The sequence below is a fragment of the Crotalus tigris genome, unplaced genomic scaffold (genome assembly GCF_016545835.1).
Source record: "Crotalus tigris isolate CLP2741 ecotype Arizona unplaced genomic scaffold, ASM1654583v1 scf7180000018368.3068619, whole genome shotgun sequence".
In the NCBI taxonomy this organism is placed as follows: domain Eukaryota; kingdom Metazoa; phylum Chordata; class Lepidosauria; order Squamata; family Viperidae; genus Crotalus; species Crotalus tigris.
Genome location: NW_024096968.1, coordinates 1,748,781 through 1,769,534, shown reverse-complemented (window position 1 = coordinate 1,769,534; position 20,754 = coordinate 1,748,781). Strand labels below are relative to the sequence as shown.

The window sequence follows — 20,754 nt, the reverse complement described above, 5'->3', positions numbered from 1 at the left end:
CCACATTGCTGGCAATGGGGTGGGCGCGGTTTCGTTGTGAGGCATCTGGCCCATGGGCCAGCAGTTTGACATGCCTGGTCTAGTGCTTATATGCACATTGGGAAAAGCTCATTGGCAACACCTCCTTGCTGAATGTAAGTAGTCTAATTCCTACAGGTAGTCCTCGATTTACAACAGTTCATTTAGTGACTATTCGAAGTTACAATGGCCTTGAAGAAAGTGACCTATGACCATTTTTCACACTTATGACCATTGCAGCCTCCCCACGGTCACGTGATCTATATTCAGATGCTTGACAACTGACTCATATTTGTGGCTGTCCCAGGGTCATGTGATTTCCCTTTTGCAATCTTCTGACAAGCAAAGTCAAGGGGGGGGGGGAAACCAAATTCACTTAACAACCGCGTCACTAGTTTTAACAACTGCCGTGATTCACTTAACAAAACGGCAAGGAAAGCCGTAAAATGGAGCAAAATTCGCTTAACAAAATTCTCACTCAGCAAGCATAAAGGTTGGGTTCAATTGTGGTCGTTAAGTTCCGGACTTTCCAGTATTCCCCCCCACACACACACACACTGCGTTCTCTTTCTAGTCGCTCTGTATTTGTAAGGGAAAGGCCTTTTTTTCAAAAGCGGAAAAAAGCATTTTCTCGAAAGAAGGATGAAAGCAGGAAGGCCCTTAAGGAAGACGAAGAAACTGTCAGATTAGGGGTCGCTGGTTTCTTTTCTTTTCTTTTTTCTGGCTAAACAACGTCACAGCAGTTCGGCTACGACGACTTACCCTTTGCAGCAATTTTACTTTGCCCGTTTATCGCGCCGTCCATCGGACTGCTGCTCTGAAAGTTTAGGGTGGGCGGGGGGGGGAGAGAACAGGCACCTTCCTGCCCCTAGTTTTCAGGCGAATCTGGTAGCCTGCGCGACTTAGTTGGAACCCCGAGGCGCCCCTGCCGCAGTGCAACGTCAGTGAGCGATAAAGTTTCGCGGCGAGCTTTCGCTTGGGTTTCTCTACTAGCCTCGGCGGGAAGCGCCGCTCGCCTCTCCTGCGACTGCGTTTTATTTATCCGGCAAGAAGGGAGAGGAGAGAGAAAAGGAAGACAGAACCAGGCGACGCGGCTCTCGTCGCTCCGCCCTCCGCTGCTGAACCGAGAGGGCCGTGTGGCCGCCGCAGCCCCAGCCAAGAAAGGCGGAGTAGCAGGAGTTGCTAGGGCGAGGCATTTTGACATCAGTTCCTCTGCCTGCAAGGGAAAAAAGAGTTTTCTCCCCCGAAAAGCCGCAAGTCGAAAGCGCCGAGCCCCGGGCGGTTGCCCAGCGGCCGGGAGATGGAGAGCCGGCGCCAGGCGTGAAAAACTCGCTGCAGCCCGTCGCCGCGCTGGAAGCGGAGCTCGCGGCCGGGACCGCGTCGTTTCTCTTTCTGGAAGCCAGACAGACCTGGGGGACTGGCGGCGGCGGGGGCCGCGGCCACTCCAAACCCGCCGCCGTCCCGCCCAGCATGAACAGCGGCGGCGGACGCACTGGCGCCCGCGTGGCCGTGAAGATGGAGGTAGCCCCTTACTACGGCGAAGAAGGCTTGGAGCTGCTCCCGGACTTCGTGCAGCTGCCGGGCTTCGGTGGCGGGCCCGGAGCGGGGGGACCGACGGGACTTGAACCGCCCGAGGAAAGCGGAGCGGTTCAACAACGCAAGTTGCTCCTCGCCGGGAAGCAGCAGCAGCCTCCTCCTCCTCCTCGGGATTTAGGGGCGGCCTCCCCGGGTAATGCCACCTTGCCCCCGGCCGGGCCGTTCTTGCGCCCCCGCGGCGGCACCAGCAGCGCCGTGCACCGCCTCATTCAGGAGACGGCCGTCGGTGGCGGCGGCCCAGAGGTGGGCCCAGCCGTTTTGCAGCCTTTGCTGAAGCTGCCGGCGGCCGCCGACTTGGAGCAACTGCTGATCCAAGCGGGCAGCCCGGGCCTCGCCGGCCCATCCAGCCCCACCGGCGGAGGGCCCTCGGTGGTGGCGGCGGCCGGCGGGGCGCCCTTCTTGTACCGGTCTCCGCAGCCCTCGGCTCCGCCGCAGGCGGTGACGCAAGAACAGGAGGGCTTCGCCGACGGCTTCGTGAAAGCTCTGGCCGATTTGCACAAACAGAACCAGTTGCTCGGGGTGTCCCCGGCGCCTCTCTCGCCTACCCAGCACCCGGGAGGGCCCTGCTGCCCATCGTCCAGGCAGGATCCCCCCGCCGTCTACACCACCTTAGGCAACTTCAACCCGGCCAGCCCATCGGCCGCCGGCACTTTCTTCGCTCCCCAGCCTGTGGCTCGTCTGCCCGCGCCCGGCTCGACCGGCAGGGCTTTGGAGGAACCGCAGACTGTACCGGAAGCTCCTGTAGTGTCAGCTCCGCCGCCGCCGCCTTTGCCTCTTTCGGGGCTCTCGTCCGGGGAGTCCCCTCCGCCGCCTTCCTCCTTATCGCCGCTGGATGCGGAGAGCCAAGAGCGCCTGAAAGCGGAGCGCAAAAGACTGCGCAACCGTATCGCCGCTTCCAAGTGCCGCCGGCGCAAGCTGGAGCGCATCGCCCGCTTGGAGGAGAAAGTCAAAGCGCTCAAAGGCCAAAACGCCGAATTGGCAGCTACCGCCAGCCTTCTTCGCTCCCAGGTCACCCAGCTGCAAGGTCGAGTCCGGAGCCACCTCTCCAGCGGCTGCCACATCAACGCCGCCGCCGCGGCCCCTGCGCAGACCATGGCAGTGGGGGGTCAGCCCCCCGGCAGGGAGGCACCTACAAAGCCGGAGACCAGTGCTTGCTGAGGCGTGTGACTCCCCCCAAACAAGGAGAGACCCATCATGCACCCAACTTTGCCATGCATGGCAGAAAGGGGATTAGACCTTAATCTCATGGTCTTGAAGAAGGGCCATGGAAGCCCTGCCTTTCCTTTCACATCCTTTGGCTTCTGCAGAGTTCCCCCGTTCGTCTGAAAAGCTGAAGTAGACAGGGGAAGAGTTCGCTTCTGCAAGACCATACAGGTATCTTAACCAGTTTTTGATTGTAGTCGGAAGAGCCAGAGAAGAACCTGGTGTAATGGCAGAGAGATAAATAAGCCAGAAAGAATATCCCATGGAACAGAGTGGGACTTCAGTGTTAGCCTTTCTAGAAAAAACTTCTTAAAAATAACAATAGTCATCCTTAACCAAAGGTTGGCAGTTTCAAGCATCTCCAGCAATCAGCAGGTTTTCTGCCAGCCACCTAAGTAATGAAAATAATACTGAAATTGTTAATAACCAGCTGGAAGCAATGCTACTGGGTTCTTAAGTAATGAAAATAATACTGAAATTGTTAATAACCAGTTGGAAGCAATGCTACTGGGTTCTTTTCAAAAGTACCAAGCAATTGGAGAACTCTTCAGAGGGAAAGTGTCAAGTTTCTCCAACTGAAGCCCCTCTGACCACCTTCAACCTGTGAAGAAGTCTGGGGCTGGATTCTTTGTTGATCTTCGGAAAGCTCCAGCTTATTTTTTCTAGCTTTCTTGCCCTGCTTAAAACCAAGAACCAGAGCTTTGCTGACTAGACATAAAAAATATGTCTTGTTGATGGAAATCCAAAGGTCTCTTCAAAGATCATACCTGTGGACAAAAGTTATCTTTGTGGAAGACTTTTATCTGTTCTAGAGAGTCTTAAATTTTATTTTTATTCTGTGGTTGAAGGTCATTGAGTGTAATATGTATTAGCATTTCTGCAAAAAAAAAAAAAAAGTTACCAGGGATGGTTAAAGACACTCCAGTATGTTTTGCTGAAGGTGTATTTACAGCTTTCTAATGAACAGTGTGGATTTTCTAAGATGGGATATTAAGGGAATAGTAATATGCTTGTATATGAGGCATATTACTAGTCATTTCAGTAGATAAATCATATTTTTAGAGAGAACAGTTCTAGAGTGCCAGTGGATAGAGTTGTGAAATGTTTTTCAACACTGAGAAGAATTGTGCAAAGTTAAGTCAATTTTGTGTACAGAGTATTTGTTATTTTCTTGCTGTAGAGGTTCTCTGGATTTTCTCAGTGCCTGAGAGACACTAAATTTATGTTTAGGAAGAGAATTATAGAGTATGTGGCTGGGTAATTTTCTTGATAAACAAAAGAAAACAGTCACATAATTTGTCATTATGAAAATGTTGCCATTCAAGCTAATTTCACATTTCTGATGCTGGCGACTTAGCCTACTATGCCATATAAAATATTTATTTAAAAAGCAGATTTTAAGAAAATGCTTTTCACCTTTAGATTTATGAGCTCTATATTATTTCCTGTGCCAACACAAAGTTGGGGCATGGGTGCACTTATTTATTAAAACTATAGAATATATGTTTATTTTTATAACATGCAAGGGGATAAAATAAATTGTTTTTGAAGAAAAATATCAAATGCTTTATCTTTTACAGTACACATTCCAGCTGTAATTGTTCCCAGTATGATCACAATTACTGTGCTATACAGAGAAAAAAAAATTGGATTTTTTTTAAAAAGATGAATCACTTAATTCAATTATGTTTTGAATAATTCATAGAAAAAATTAATAGAAATGTAGATAGCTGTATATTTTTAGAAGAACTACATAGAAGCTATTTTATTTTGTCCAAAACGTTAAAAATGTTGTTCTCAGGATAGGAGATGAGAAAAGTACATTTATAAGCAGAGTTTGAAAGGTTTGCTGAGTTTTATTTTAAAATGGGATCAGAAATAACCATTGTTTTTGCTTGTTTTTTTTTTTTAAGGGCTTGGATGTTTATTAGTATTTTGACAGCTTTATCAGTAACCCTATCAAACTGTTTATCATAGAAGATAGCCCTCCCTACCAACCTATTTCATTGTATAAATTTAGATAATAGTTTTTATCTTTCTTCAAATGCAGTTTTCTTATGTCCTGTGATTTTATTTTCTGTTTTGGCTATAACTTTCCATGCAGTAAAAACTTCTGCTTTGCCTGGAAATATTGTGTCAAAAAGATACTGAGGCACAGTTGATTTTTCTTTCATGCTGGATTATTGACATACTCTGCTTGATTACTAGGTTGATATTTATCCTAGACTTAGATGGATGCCTATGAGGGAATCATATTTTCAGAAGAAATGGCAATTAGGAGCTTTTTGATTTGGAATCCTATCACTGCAAGTGTGAAATAATCTATCTTGGCATTTTAGGAGTAGAGGGAAAATTGGTGAAGAAAATCTACATTAATTTGATTAAACCATCTTGTATTGATTCACAAAGATACTTTACTAATATATTCTTTGTCTTTTCCCCCCCATATGTGATTTTTTTTTCTTTTTTGGAATGCAAATCTATCCTAGTAATTTCACAGTCCTCATCAGTGTGAATAATTTTCTTTCCAATTTTGTTAACAGTTCAAAATCAGATGTTTTCAATTTTTCTCTAGAAGATGTAATACTGAAATAGAAGAATTTCTCAGGTAAGTTGTTCTGGAATATTGCATTTTGGAAAAGGTGCTTAGAGAAATCATTATTCCTACTTCAAAAACAGCAGCCTATTTCTTAATTTCTACAAAAAAAAGACACATCATAACTGAATCTGCTTCGATCTTGGCACCCAGATAACTCATTATCTTGATAATGCTGTATGTATGTTGTAACAATTTTTGCCAAAAACATGGTGTGCTTGAAATATCTGCAGTATTCTAAATTGTTTGCCTTTTTTTGTAGCCTATTTGGCAAATATTGCCAATGTATACAGTTTTTGAAGCTTTTTCCCATGAAGATTTCTCTAAGAATGTATTTTGGACACAATTTTTGGATGCCAAATTTTTAATATTGTATTTTTTTTCATGTACTATATAACTTATCTGCCAATGTCTTTGAAATCCTGTTTACATGCTGCATCATTTGTTGGTTGAATATCCCTTATTGCTGGGAACATACTTATTCCCAATGGAAGAAATTTCATCCTTATGCAAATTTCATCCTTATGTTTTTCTCATTTGTTCTGATTACTGTTGGGTTTTTTTGCATGTGCCTCTGAACTACTATTACAGACCTATTTGATTTGTTTTTATATACTTTGTCTCTTGCACTTTAAGTATTTATAAAAACAACCCATTCCCTCAAAGTCTAGATTAAATGATACTCACCTGTCTTAAGAATTAATTAGGCAAATATCCTGTTCTAATATTGTTGGTGGTTCAGGTGATGTCCATTGTTGAAACTGACATAAAATTTCTCGTTACAAGAAAAAGGATGTCTTTGGGAGATTTGAAATCTTATCCTTGAGTAACAGGAAGATTTGTTTGGCAGCTGGTTTTCTTATGCACTTCTCCAGATCATGTGAACACTCAGGTGATTTTATGGCTAAAAAGGCTGACTAATTTTGTTGCTAACTTGGTGAGTGATGCTGTCTCACGACTCTTCCAACGGTTGTTTTTTAACTTACCAATGGAATCATTTTTTGGTCCTATTTTAGAATGCTTGTCATTGATAGAAACATACATTCAGGTGTGGACTTACTCTGAAAACACCCCTCATTATAGGTTTTGTAGGGATTGATGTAAAACACTGCAAATTTTTCCAGCAGGGTTTTTATTCATTATAAGAAAATTGTTGTTGGCTTTATGAGAAATCCACCGTTAGCTTGACAATTTTGACTGAATAGCTTCTTTTTCATTTGAAATGTTAGTAGACCACTGGCTTTAATTACAATAGTGTATTTTGTCCTGGAAGTTGTAGAACTTTTTTTTAGTATTAAATGTATTAGGATTAAAAGACATTAGGGCAAATGTCAAGCAAATTCATATATGTCTAAATCCAATTATTTCAGTCAGAGGATCTTTTTAATTTTGCCATGGAAAGCACTGCAATATAAAAGTGCTTAAATTTTGCTTGGAGCATTGTTTAGCTTTTTATATTGTTGCCAGAAAGCATTTTAATAATATATATTTCTAACAGAAGGATGTAAAAATCAAACACAGGCCTTGGGGCCTATTACTGTAATTTCTTGCTTTCTGTTGCAAAGCTGAATCTGTTTGAGTCTGACAATATTTCTGTTGCTCAATAAACTTCAATATGTGTTTGCTGTGTTAATTGTTGTCAGTATTTCCCCACTGTTGAGCAGTTGTACTGTAAATAAACACCTGTTCCTTTGATCAGAGGTATTTAACATGATAACTAGCTGTAATTTTTGCAGTCAGACATTCATACGCAATCATATAATTTTTGTCTTTTGCGTTTTTAAGCGTATTGTTTAAAAAATAGTATAATTTAAGGTTTAAGACTGTTTCTATGTACGATTACTTTTGAAAATGCTTATTTGGCAGTTTGGTGGAGGACAGAATTAGTTTTGTAGATCTGAAAGATTTGGGGCAAGGGAAGTTTATATAATAGTTAACCAACCTGTGTTATATATGATGTCTTCAGGCAATTTGTTCAGATGAGCTTGAGTTATATTTTCCTTTTTGGAAGCAATACTCAAGTTCTCTAAGAACCTGCTAGGTGGAATGTGAGCCATCCCCCTTAGATAATGCACCATTTTAATCTTTTGTGCAGTTTGAAATATAAACTGGAAACTTGACATGAGAGATAAATAATGCCTGTTGTGTTAGGTAATGCAGTTATTACATGGATACTATCTAAAATGTCTCTATCAGGAGTAGTCTACTGAGATTGAGTAGTAGAAATTAGTAGTACACTTGTAACCTTTTTTTAACTGAAGCTAACTCAGCATGGCTTCCAGAGGGGCTGCTGTTCCTGATAAGCTTTAATAGTGAATTCCTGGAATATCTCATGGTAACTATACTGCTTTGAAACAAATCAAAGCTAATGGTTTAAAATAAAAAGCAGATGCCTTGTTTCTCTAAGAAAAGCATAACACTGATATTTTTACTCTTTCCTCTTTAATCTTAGCATTCCTAGGTAACATTAAAGAAGATTTATTGGTAAAGATATATGCATAGAATCACACCCTTTAAGGACCTCCAGCTTCCAATTCCCATCTTTGACTGTTGGTCTTCACTGATTGATTAGTACACACTATTATGTCATAGAGCCCCGTATAGGAAAGTATTCTGAAACTGCTTGGGTGAAGTCATGTGTCATAAAAAAACATAGTTGAAGAGACCTACATATTAACCTGTAATGTGTAGGTCTTTTTCTGAAATTTAATACAAATGAACTGTTTTCCATGCTTAGGAGCAAGAAAAGTCACGTTTTAGAAGAATAAGATAATCCAGCCACCTGAGAATGAAAAAGTATGTTCATGTATGTGTTCAAGAAAACATATCAAGGGTTGAATTTGGAGTTAATAACAAGAACGTAATGCAGTTGCAGGAAAAAACAACAACATATGATTTGTGTCTAGGTGAAATTAATGCATTACCAAACAACTTGAGCAATTTTGTAGTTGCTTAAAATTTGGAGTGGTGGTCTCATTTCATTCTGAAAATAAATACCAGCATCCCAATTAGTCTATCTTTCCTTGCTTTCTTAATGAATTCTGCCCTCTGAGATATGACAATATTGCCGATGACAATGCAGTCTACCTGAAGCCACCATAACTACAAATATATTCAAATGAAGTATTTGACACAGTACCAGAATAATGCCATTTCAAGTGATAGCAAATCATAGGAAAGGGGCATTCCTGTGCCTTTAAAACAAGCGTGCAAGTTAAGCCTTTCGTATCTTGCTAGTGTTGCCACTTAGCTTCAGACCTAAGAATGAGACCATGAATACTGAGGGGAAAAGAGGGAAAAATGGATGTGGAAGCTTGAGATTTGTACTGAATATATTTGTATATTATTGTATTATTGATTGGCCCAGATGCCACGTTGCTTTTTGAATATTTAAATGTAAAATTAGAAAATCAGTAAAACATTTATATATATATATATATATATATATATATATATATATATATATATATATATATATAGGTCTTTGGTTGTTCGGGTTTTCTCCCGCGTAAAATTGGAAGTGTCTTGGCAACGTTTCGACGAAGTCACATTCGTCATCTTCAGGCTGGTGTTTTAGCTTCTTGCTTTGAGCAGCAATGTGTGGTTTAGCTGTTTCTTCCTTTTAACTGCCAGTGAGGGTATGAACTGATTGGATGGGAGCTTGGCTGTGTTCTGATTGGGTGGAGGTGTGTTCTGAATGGTTAGGGGCTTGGCTGTGCTCTGATTGGCTGGGGGAGTGTTCTGTTTGGTTGTGCTCAGGTTAGTCTGAGTTGCAGAGGGGTTTAAGATTTTGGGGTTAGGGAGTCGTTTGTCAATAAGGGCAGGTTTCCAAATGGCTGGTAGGCGGGAGGTATCATCTCGCTTGTTCATGCTGTGTGGGCGTTTAAAAACACCAGCCTGAAGATGACGAATGTGACTTCGTCGAAACGTGCCAAGACACTTCCAATTTTACGCGGGAGAAAACCCGAACAACCAAAAGACCTATATACAAATACCCGCGAAAACCTACATATATATATATATATATATATATATATATATATATATATATATATATATATATATATATATATATAGTCTCTAATTATGCTAAAAATGCGAATACTGGGTAAATCCATACCATAAAATAATCTGAACACCAGGATAATACTAAAAACAAAACTGTTTAATTAAAAGCTGAGCCTTTCGTCAATCAACACTACTGACATCATCAGAGTGTGATGCAAGATTGCTGGGAGTCCTTCTCCAGACGCGAGAGTGGGCGAGCAGAAACGGAGAGTGGTTGGATCCAGGAGAAAGGAAACAGCAACCTCAGAGGGCACTAACACAATAAAGGACGTAGGCCCTTTAAGAAACCAGATGGAGAGAACGGATGGACCGGTAACTAGGTCATGGAGCCGAGTGCAAAGTCACCCAGCAGCATAAGGACTCCTAGCAATCTTGCATCACGCTCTGATGATGTCGGTAGTGTTGACCGACGAAAGGCTCAGCTTTTAATTAAACAGTTTTGTTTTTAGTATTATCCTGGTGTTAGGATTATTTTATGGTGTGTGTGTGTGTGTGTGTGTGTCTGTGTGTGTGTGTGTGTGTGTATGTATGTATATGACGAGGTCCAGGAGCCGTGTGCACAAACTGACTAGCACTATAAAGGAGACTCCCATTGACCGGTTTTAAGCCCTGATGATGTTAGCAGTTGGCCGACGAAAGCTTGGCACTAGATTAAACGTTTTTAGTTTAAAATTTTTTTCCTGGTGTTCATGTTTGTTTGTTTTTATAATATGACTATACCCAGGATTCGTATTTTTAACAAAATTAGTAATATATATATATATATATATATTACTATATATATATATATATATATATATATATATATATATATATATATATATATATATATATATATATATATATATATGAGACAGGGTTTGTTTTAAAGTTTGTGAAGTATTATCCGAAGGCAGAAAGTCCTGCCATGATCGTACTGCAGTTAAAGGTCAGATAAGAGACCAAGAGTAACTCCAAAAACACTAACTGCAGGATATGATCATACAGTGAAGGAAGCAAATGGACTTGTAGGATTCTGTTGTTTCTTAACTGCTCAGCAATTACCATTTGTGATATGGTGGCAGCTGTGAATTGTAAAAACCATGGGCTTATTAAAGAAATGGTTAAGGGAGATGGTCCTTTCAGAGACTGTTGCAAGACTGAGAATCAAAATAAACGGATACTCCTCATAGCAAGAGGATAAAAAGGTTGAGGGGAAATTGACCTCCCCAGACTTCTGTTTTGGAACCACTGGTTCTTAACTTCATAAATCAGTGGTTCTCAACCTTTTTAATACAACAACTCCCAACTGGTCATAAGTCAAGGACTACTCAACCGGTCGTAAGTCGAGGACTACTCAACTGGTGCAGCACCGTTTGCAGAATGGGACTTTTGGTGGGCTCAGCAGGGCAGAGACAGCCTGGACAATTCCTATTGGCTTTTGAAAGCCAATAGAATTAGACTCTCTTCAAGAGAGTCTATTCTATTGGTTTTCAAAAGCCAATAGAATAAAAGGGAGTAGCATAGCTAAGGAAAAGGGGGAAAAAAATGGCGGACTGCATTGTTTGGCGACCCCCGTGAAATGGTCGTTCGACCCCAAATGGGGTCCCGACCCACAGGTTGAGAACCACTGTCACAAATGATCTGAAACTAGAGGTGAAAGTGATTGCGGAGGACACCAAATTCTTTAGACTTGTTCAAACAAACAGTACAAAAAAAAAAAAAAAAAAACCCAAACAGCAAAGCATTCTAAAAAGCTTTCTCCAAATGGGCACTGAAATAGCACATTCCATTAAATGTAGGCAACTTTACAGCGATGTACACGTACACACACACACACACACACACACATTCCAACTGCACATACATTTGAGCTGATGACTAATAAGGAAAGATATCTTAGGGTTGTGATAGCTCACTGAAAATCTTGGCAGTTTGCGGTTTTCATCAAAATAGCCAATTCTGTATTGGTGGTGGGAATAAGGAAACCATTTATAAAACTGCCAATGTCATAATGCCTTTTACAAATTTATGGTGTAACCACTGGGCACAGTTCTGGATAATGCACTGGAAATATTTTGTGGCTCCTTGCCTGAAATAGTTTACCCCTATTTCAAACTCAGCTATTTTTTAAATAACTTTTTTCTTTAATCTGGCATTCTTCTGTTCCTGCTCTGCTTTTATTTCCTAGAGTAGCCTGACAGATGAATCAAAGAGATATATTGAATATATATTCTATATGTGTATTTTGTACTGTAGGAAGCCTGTTGGCTTTATTTGAGGAGCATCCTACTGTATTGCTTATTTTAGATTGTACTTCTAGGTGGCCTTCAGATTTGTCAGATTTTGAAATGTAGAGAGGGAAGATGCATTTATGAAGGTTGATGTTCTGAGAATATATTCAGAACCAAACTAGAAAGTGGTTTCAGTTACTGCTTTGTAAAGACTGTCTTCAGATATTACATCTAATGCCCAAGGGCATTAGTCAGTAGTTGCAAACAAAACCTCCAGTTTAATAGAAGTAGCAGGAGAGAGTTGCAGAAATGAATACAGTACTTGTCTGTAGAGAAGTAAGCTTTATTTAATTCATAGTGACTTTCTTCAAGTAAGTGCACTGGATTGTGAACTCACATGTTAATAGTGAAATTTTCATTCACAGTTTCCAGCTTTGGTTTGCTTTTCTGGCATTGAAACGTTTGCATGGAATGGTATATGAAACATAAAATACAGGACAGTAAAAATGCATTCAGGTCATGTGTTTTTTTCATAATGTTCATAATGCGTAGAACTAAAAGGTGTTTAATTATTATTGACACATCTTTTTAAAGAAACACATAATTTTACTTGATTAAGTGTGTATCTTACTTTAGTGTAGTGAGTGATTGAGCAAATAAAGTGCTACACCTTTTCATTGACTGGTGATTTAAATCCATGTTTACAAGAATACTCCAAATTTATACTGCCAAGGAGCAGATAGCTTTTGTTTCCTTATGAACTGAGTTTGTGGATATTTTTATTCAGTGCAACAGTTGGAAATCTTGCAATGCTAATTTCAAACCTGCTGTTGTTGCAAATAGTGGATCTTTTGTCTATGACTTCACGGGAACAGGATTAGATCTTCAAATCTTTGTGTTAAGCACTTACGACTAAAAGGCGACTTGCCTTTTATGTATAACTAATAGGGCATCTCTGCCTGTAGGGAATAATGTGGACATTCTCTGGTTTTTATCACTTTCTAACCAGAATAATTAATGGAGACTGAAGTGACATGAAAAAGTGGGAGATATGAGCGTTCTGGAATGTATAACATTCTTGTGCTGAAATTGTTTACATAAAAAAAAGATTACATTTATGACTCTGTAATCTCTAATGTGCAATTTTGTATATGTTGTGTTAAAACTATGTTTATAAGATACTGTATGTAAAAAATATGTGACGGAGTATTTGATATAAACATCAGAACATTAAAATGTCTTTATATTCATACTAATTTTGTACATGTTCTTTTTATCCTCCCAAAATGAAAGCACCAAAATTAGCACTAGCTGAAAATCACTGCTTTTAGTCCTATGAAGATCCTGTGAAAGAGGGGCTTTGGAACACACAGGAGCGCTGAAATCCTGTTCATTGACTAATTAAAGCAGCTTCCTCTTTCTTCAATCTTATTTGGTATTTCCAAGTTGTTCTCTACTCTTTGCTTGCTGGTATATACACAATTATTTCATTTTGCTGGGGGGGGGAGGAATAAAGTGGGTATGAATGCATATGCATAAGTTCATAGCTAGGAGAAGTTTATGAAATAGTGCATGTTGGGAAAAAGTTGCCTTAATGAGTCAAAGACAAATGCTTCTTACATATTCCTACACATTACAAAGAAAAACCCTTCCTTTAAAGGATTTGCATAACCCTAACTGCCAAGGTAAATGTGCAGATATACTGGAAAAGTTATGTTGCCAATTTAGAGGTCAATATCTAACCATATGAGGTTGTCTAACTTTAAAGGGAGAATTATGGACACTCTGTACCTTTTTGAAATGAATATAAGTATCTCTCTAGGTTTTTTTGTGACCAGATGCCTACCCATAAAATAGCTATTTTGAAAAGGAAATAAACATTGAAACAAAGTAGCTGGAAATTTATACATATATCTGTTTGAATAGTAATTACTATTAATCACTGTTAAAAGAGAGGTGGAGGGGGAGAGAGAAAGAGATTGGGAAGTTTTGAGTTTGGTTCTTCTGTTTAGTCCAGTGGTTCTCAACCTGTGGGTCGGGACCCCATTTGGGGTCGAACGACCATTTCACGGGGGTCGCCAAACAATGCAGTCCGCCATTTTTTTCCCCTTTTCCTTAGCTGTGCTACTCCCTTTTATTCTATTGGCTTTTGAAAGCCAATAGAATAGACCCTCTTGAATAGAGTCTAATTCTATTGGCTTTCAAAAGCCAATAGGAATTGTCCAGGCTGTCTCTGCCCTGCTGAGCCCGCCAAAAGTCCCATTCTGCAAACGGTGCTGCACCAGTTGAGTAGTCTTCAACTTACGACTGGTTGAGTAGTCCTCGACTTGCGACTGGTTGGGGGTCGCGGCATTAAAAAGGTTGAGAACCTATGATGTACAAACTGAATTAAATGCTCAGCCTACCTTCATATTCTGGATTCAAGGGTTTAAAAAAGATCCAACCATCAGAGAGGAAGCAAAGATAATTATGCTTATGAGATTGCTGCTGAACATTAGATTGGGGGGGAGGCATATCTCAGGAGACAGAGTACTTGTATATGCAAACTGATACAAAAATCACAAAGGAGCCCTTGGATAACCTTATCAAAGACTATTTAAGAGCAAAATAACTATTTGAAAAATAATGCTAGTTGTTTTCTGACATGCTGCACTATTTGTAGGTCACTTGAGAAGTCCCAATATCCATTACAAGCTGCAGTGTTATCAGCATCTGGCACCTATACTATGAAATACTCTTTATTGTTTTATTATTGTTTGTAAGCCACTCAGGATTACAATACAAGAGACAGGTGGCTATATAAATCTTTGAAACAGATAAATATATCTAATTTAATTATGCAAAGTTGGATCACTTGCATAAAGACATCATGACATTTGCCATCATTTTAGACCACTGCAGATGACCATAGCAGAATGCATGCTGAGGACAATTGCATCATTTTGCTGTTCCATAGTAAATTTGGCCTTGACAGATTCACCAATGCTGCTTCTTAGAAAATCTCAAGAACATTCAGGAATCTTTCAGTTCCTCTATGTTTCCAAGCAAATGGAGCATCCTAATCCATATCCCTATAGGCAGAAGAGAGGTCAGCGGGCCATATTTTTCTAAACGTCGTGAGATAAATTATGACAATAGGATGATAAAGAAGGGGAAAAAATCTACTTTGAGACATCTTATTCACACTCTAACATAGGGGTCTTCAAACTTGGCCCTTTCATGACTTGTGGACTTCAACTCCCAGAATTCCTCAGCCAGGCACGCTGGCTGAGGAATTCTGGGAGTTGAAGTCCACAAGTCATAAAAGGACCAAGTTTGAAGACCCCTGCTCTAGCACAAGCACAAATTAATAATGCTCTACATTCCATGCACAGAGTTGGTAATATATAGAGATAGTATGTACAATTGTTATGTAAACCATAAAGTCCTGGGCCAGCACTGACAAAGCATGGAAGATGAAGCTCCAAAGACCACCATATTTGATTCTCCAACATAACATTGCTTTTGCCAGTTTGGATAAGACATGGGCCATGGGATAGTGGAACACTCTTTGGTCAAATATCAGGTGGAAACAAATGCAAATCCAGATTAGATGGGTTTATTGGGGTGGGGGGGAACAAAACAGTCTTTATTAACCACAACCACAATGTATGTATCCTCCCTAATTCTCTCATCTGCTTTGGTGTACTACCAAATACATAGACAGGTAGAGCTGGATCAAACCCATCAACCTAGTTTTCCTTAATGTATAATTAAATCATAGATGTTTTAATCTGGTACCTTGGGGAAGAGGGGGTTGGGTGGGTTTCAAGGCAACAACCCTATTTCATTGTTAAAGCCCTGTAGCCAAATGTGTTATTTTTGCTGGATTGGCATTAGCTACATCTTGTAAAATGGGACCAAGAATACCTCTGTGATATGTTCTATTTAAATCTCAAACATCTATAAAAGATAAACACGATGAGCCTGTGCAGTTGTGTAGTAAAGATAATACTGTCTTTTTGCTCTGCAAATCGAGCAGTTGTAGTAGGGGGAGCAACAAAGAACTATCGTCTTTGTATGATTCTAAGCCAAAAGAGTTAAATATAATAAAGTACACATACAAACAGGTTTTGTGTTGCAAAGTACTTAAATTTCTATTTAAGCACCTTATGGTATTGATGGGCTAAGCACAAAGTACTGGATTAAGAGCCTGTGGAGTGAGGTAGTGTCTGAGACAGCAGAACAAATATTTATCCACAAAGTATTTTGGCACATAATTGAAGGGTGGTGCATGCAGGCTGAAGCTGCAGTATGCATGAAGACACGATTCTGCTTCTTGGGGAAGCAATGAGAATTAAACCAGACTTGAAAAGTCATTTGCAAATATGATATAGTCAAAGCTATAGAAGATCTGTGTTATATAACTATCATCATAGGTAGTCCTCTACTTACAACCACAATTAGAACCAGAATTTCTGTTGCTAAACAAGTCAATTGCACTCAATTTTATGACTTTTTTTTGTAATGGTTGTTAGGCAAATCACTGCAATTGTTAAGTAAGTCACAGGGTCTTTTAGGGAATCTGGAATACTGCATCCAGTTTTGGTCACTACATTACAAAAAAGATGTTGAGACTTTGGAAAAAGTGCAAAGAAGAGCAACGAAGATGCTTAAAGGCCTGGAGACAAAAACATACGAAGAACGGTTGCGGGAATTGGGTATGGTCAGTCCAGAGAAAAGAAGGACTAGGAGCGACATCATAGCAGTATTCCAGTATCTGAGAGGTTGCCACAAAGAAGAGGAGGTCAATTTATTTTCCAAAGCACCAGAGGGCAGGACAAGAAACAATGTATGGAAACTGATGAAAGAGAGAAGCAACCTGGAATTAAGGAGAAAGTTCCTAACAGTGAAGACAATCAACCAGTGGAACAGCTTGCCTTCAGAAACTGTGGGTGCTTCATCACTGGAGGTCTTTAAGAAAAGACTGTCTGAAATGGTATAGGGTCTCCTGCTTGAGCAGGGGGTCGGACTAGATACTAGAACAGGGCTTTTCAACCTTTTCACCCATTGTACCACTTTTAGGATATGGCAGTATCCGAGTACCACCAGTCGCCTAGCAAGGTGTCAAAAACTTGTTGACCCAGAAAAAGGAAAAAAGTGATGGAAGTACAGGTAGTCTTTGACTTACAACAGTTTGCTTAGTGACTGTCCAGAGTTACAATGGCACTGAAAAAGTGCCCCCCAAGCCACAGCCGAGCAAGACAACTGCCTGCCCACGTGGCGGCGCTCTTCCTCCTGTCCAAGGTTTTCATTGCTGTGAGCATTTCTGTTGAGGATTGGCAGCGGGGGTGGGGTGGGGGGGTGTTTGGTTTTTATCCCCCCCCCATCTGCTGGGTGGTTGCAGCAGGTTTTGGTCACTTCACATGACCCTGGGACACTGTGACCGTCATAAATATGGATCAGTTGCCAAGCATCTGAATGTTAATCACAAGACCCTGGAGATGCTGCAACATTCCAGCTGACTGGTGCTTCTTCTGGGCTCAGCAGAAGTGCCAGGATCAGCACCGAACTCCAGCTGGAGCCTGGCACTGATCCTGGTGCTTCCGCTGAGCCCTGACAGCCCTGCAGCTCCAGCCATCTCTCACTCAGGCTTGTGCGGTGCTGCCACCATTCAGCTCATTTCCCTCCCCCGCTACCACTTTTCTAGGATGGTCGCATACCACCTGCCAGGTGCCAATGTACCACAGGTGGTACCCGTACCACTGGTTGAAAAGCCCTGTACTAGAAGACCTCCAAGGTCCCTTCCAGCTCTATTCTGATTCTGGCTTCCCCCATTGGCTTTGTTTGTTGGAAGCCAGTGGGAGGGTCACAAATGTGGTCACATGATTCCCGGCTGTTTTAACAGTGGTTAAATACATGTGGATTGTCAATAGCCAAAACTTTGATCATGTGACCGAGGGGAATGATACAATGGTCCTAACAGCGAGTTGTAAGTCAGTTCTTTCAGTACCACTGTAACTTCAAAACGGTCTCTAAACAAATGGTCATAAGTTGAAGACTCATTCTGGTTAATTTGAGACCATGTCTGGACTTCTGGAAAAATGAATTCCTGTCAAACAGGGCTTTTTATGAACAGATGTCATGGATCAATAAATCATAACGTTTGAAACAGATCTTCCAGGAATTGATCTTTTATCTTTTGCAAATATACTGTAGGAAATATACTACAGTAAAAATGGAAGTTAGAACATTTCAGCTGATTTGATTATAGTTTGGTCAGATTGGTAGGCTAGGATCAAACAGAGTGGATCAGCTATGCATACAAAATATATAATTATATACAGAAGCGTCTTTTCCTTAGAAGCAAATAAAATTGATTTGCCTGGAAATCTACCAGAAAGTTTTGAGATAAGCCTCTTTGCGCAAGTTCTGTTTCCTCATTTCTCCCCACCCCACCCCCCATTTCATTTGCTAAATACCAGTAAGCTTAATTTAAATATTGGCTTTTTAAGAGGTATAATTTTCTTTTTTTACAGTGATGTAATGAATATCCATTTCCTGAATTTTTCTGGAATGAAATCTAGGGATCTGATATTTAAGGACAGTTGATGTCAGCCCTACAAGTTAGATCAGATTAAGGAACCAATGCCATATAGGTCAGGACTATTTTTACAGCAGCTTTATTGTAATAGCTATAGTTAGAGAATCTTCCACATGTGAATGTTCTTTCCCTCAGTTTATCTTCACGTGAACTAGAAAAGGTATGCCCAAGATGTTTTTTCAAGTTATTTTCTTGGCCCATGCTAAAGTCAGTGGTGGGATTCAGCCAGTTCACAACACTTTGGTAGAACTGGTAGCTAATTTTTTGTTGCCCAGGCCCAGAACGGACTTCCAAAAGCCACACAGAGAACTGGTTGTTCACATATTTGAATCCCACCACTGGCTAAAGTGCCTCATATCTCCCTGTTGCCTTGGTTGTGGTTCCTGCTGTCTCTCAAGGCCATTGTCTAGACCAGCGGTTCTCAACATTTGTGTGACGGCGACCCCCGTCACACAAACGTTATGCGCATGCGCGGTGCGGCGCCGCCCCCATGCATGGCACGCATGCGCGGCGGCGCCCCCGGAGGGGAGAAAATGGCGGATCACCGCCTTTGGCGACCCCCGAAAAATGGTCGATCGACTCCAAATGGGGTCGCGACCCATAGGTTGAGAACCGCTGGTCTAGACCCTCTACAGTTGCAGAAGCAAAAAAACCCAGTTATTCAGAGGCTCCTCAAAAAATTTGAGATAATAACTCATCGAAGAAAAATACTGAATTAAGATCAGGAGTCTGCATAATCCAATTTTAGGATATTCTGCATTTGATTTCTGTCAAAATGAGTTGATAATCAAATAACAGTCTTGGGCTTTCCTCCACATTACTTTACTCCATGAAAGGCTTGGTTACAACCTGCCATGCTATGTTAGTGTCTGAAGCAGAACTTTCAAATGATAAATTTATATTTATAATAACAAATAACAGCCCCGATTAGCCCATTCTTCATATCCTATCCTTACAGAGTCTCATGCTATCCATATCACCACTACATGATAGCATTTATAGTAAACAACTGAAGAAACACCAAAGGAGATGGTGGCCATGGTAAAGGCAACTGAATGTAAACATTCCAGCTCATCTTCTAAATCATGTTACTCTAAATTGTAACTTCCAATAATGTAAAAACAGATGATATATTTATGTCATCATAATAAAGATGTTCTATCCTTGCAAGTAACAACCACTGCAGGGAGATAGATGATGAGAATAGAAACTGACCAATCCAGAAAAAAGAATGGTAGGACATTGGTTGGCCTTCCTCCTTTTTAGCCTGTAGTCCAACTAAGGAAATCAAGTAAATAGTGAAGTCGGCCTTTGCATTCTGTTATGTTTCAGTGCCAGATTAATTTCTGCTAAAAATAAATAAGTGAATACTCAGGATTTAATTCTAGGGAAAGCACTGACTTGCTCATATCACAAAGGTTTTGCTGATGTTTGTCTCTCCCATCTCTGTCTGTCAGTTCCTCTGGTATAGCAACCAGATGCCAGCTCTTCAATCTAGTCCACCCCAAAAAACCAATATAATGAGTACTAAAACTACTTTTATTGTAAGGCTCTAGTAACAGATTCTCCCAAGTCTGAATGCATATCTCTTCCCCTTTGTCTTTACTTTCCAGGGAACTAGGGAGAGTCCCTTCTGAGACACTTTCCACACATCTCCATTTCTTCTTTGGGCTGGGATATCTCTTATTTGACCATCCCCCTGGCTGCAGAGTTTCCTTCTGTCTCTCAAGGATAATCCCACAGACCATTATACTAGGTGCCTGATGTGACAGTTTGTGTTGCTGTGTTTAGGGAACTGGGACAGCATAGAGATATTGTCCAATACTCTGTGCTGACATGACTAGAGTCAAACCATGGCCACAGACAAACAAGAACATGTTTGGAAACTTGCAAGGGTTGCAGAAATATGAACAATGCATAGTGCAATGAGCATATTCTGTAATCGCCAAAATTAATCTAGTTAATCATACTGGAGGGTCCTTTGTCATTTTAAGTAAATAGCTTGCAAAACAGACTGCAAGCTAATTACAATGTACCAACTCTATTTCAGACTAGATTCCCAAGATTAACTTAGCTTTTCTTTTTTTTCCATAGATCCTCAGATACTTTCTTTCAAATAACTCCATGAAGTGTTAACTATTTTGCAATATCAGACATTAAACTCAAAGCAATTAACATCCAACACTTTCCATCTTGACTACTGTAATACACTCTGCATGGGACTGACCTTGAAAAGTATCCAGAAGCTTCAATTGATTCAAAATGTATTGGCCAGTGCAATTCTGTGCAAACCTAGATTGCACAGGGGTAATTTCTCTTGTAAGAGCTCCATTCGCTGCGAATTTGCTTCCGGGTCCAGTTTAAGGTGCTGGTTGACACTTTTAAAGCCCCGAATGCCTTGTGGCCAGGTTATTTGAAAGATCATCTTTTCTCATTTATATGTACCTGATCCTATATGGGGAGGCAGGGTCTAATTA

General features: G+C 40.7%; 1 protein-coding gene across 2 annotated transcripts in view; it reads left to right on the top strand.

The window, feature by feature from the left end:
• The first annotated feature begins 383 nt into the window (after positions 1–383).
• LOC120311472 (transcription factor AP-1-like) overlaps positions 384–20,754 on the top strand; it is a 36,298-nt gene continuing 15,927 nt past the window's right edge. The window contains exons 1-2 of one of the 2 annotated variants that reach the window (XM_039351007.1): positions 384–2,988; positions 5,361–5,425. In XM_039351007.1, coding sequence (XP_039206941.1) covers positions 1,489–2,772 — 1,284 coding nt within the window. In that variant the 5' untranslated portion in view covers positions 384–1,488 and the 3' untranslated portion in view covers positions 2,773–2,988; positions 5,361–5,425. Of the gene's footprint in view, positions 2,989–5,360; positions 8,425–20,754 lie in introns of those variants that run through there. The other variant, XM_039351006.1, reaches the window with a different exon arrangement.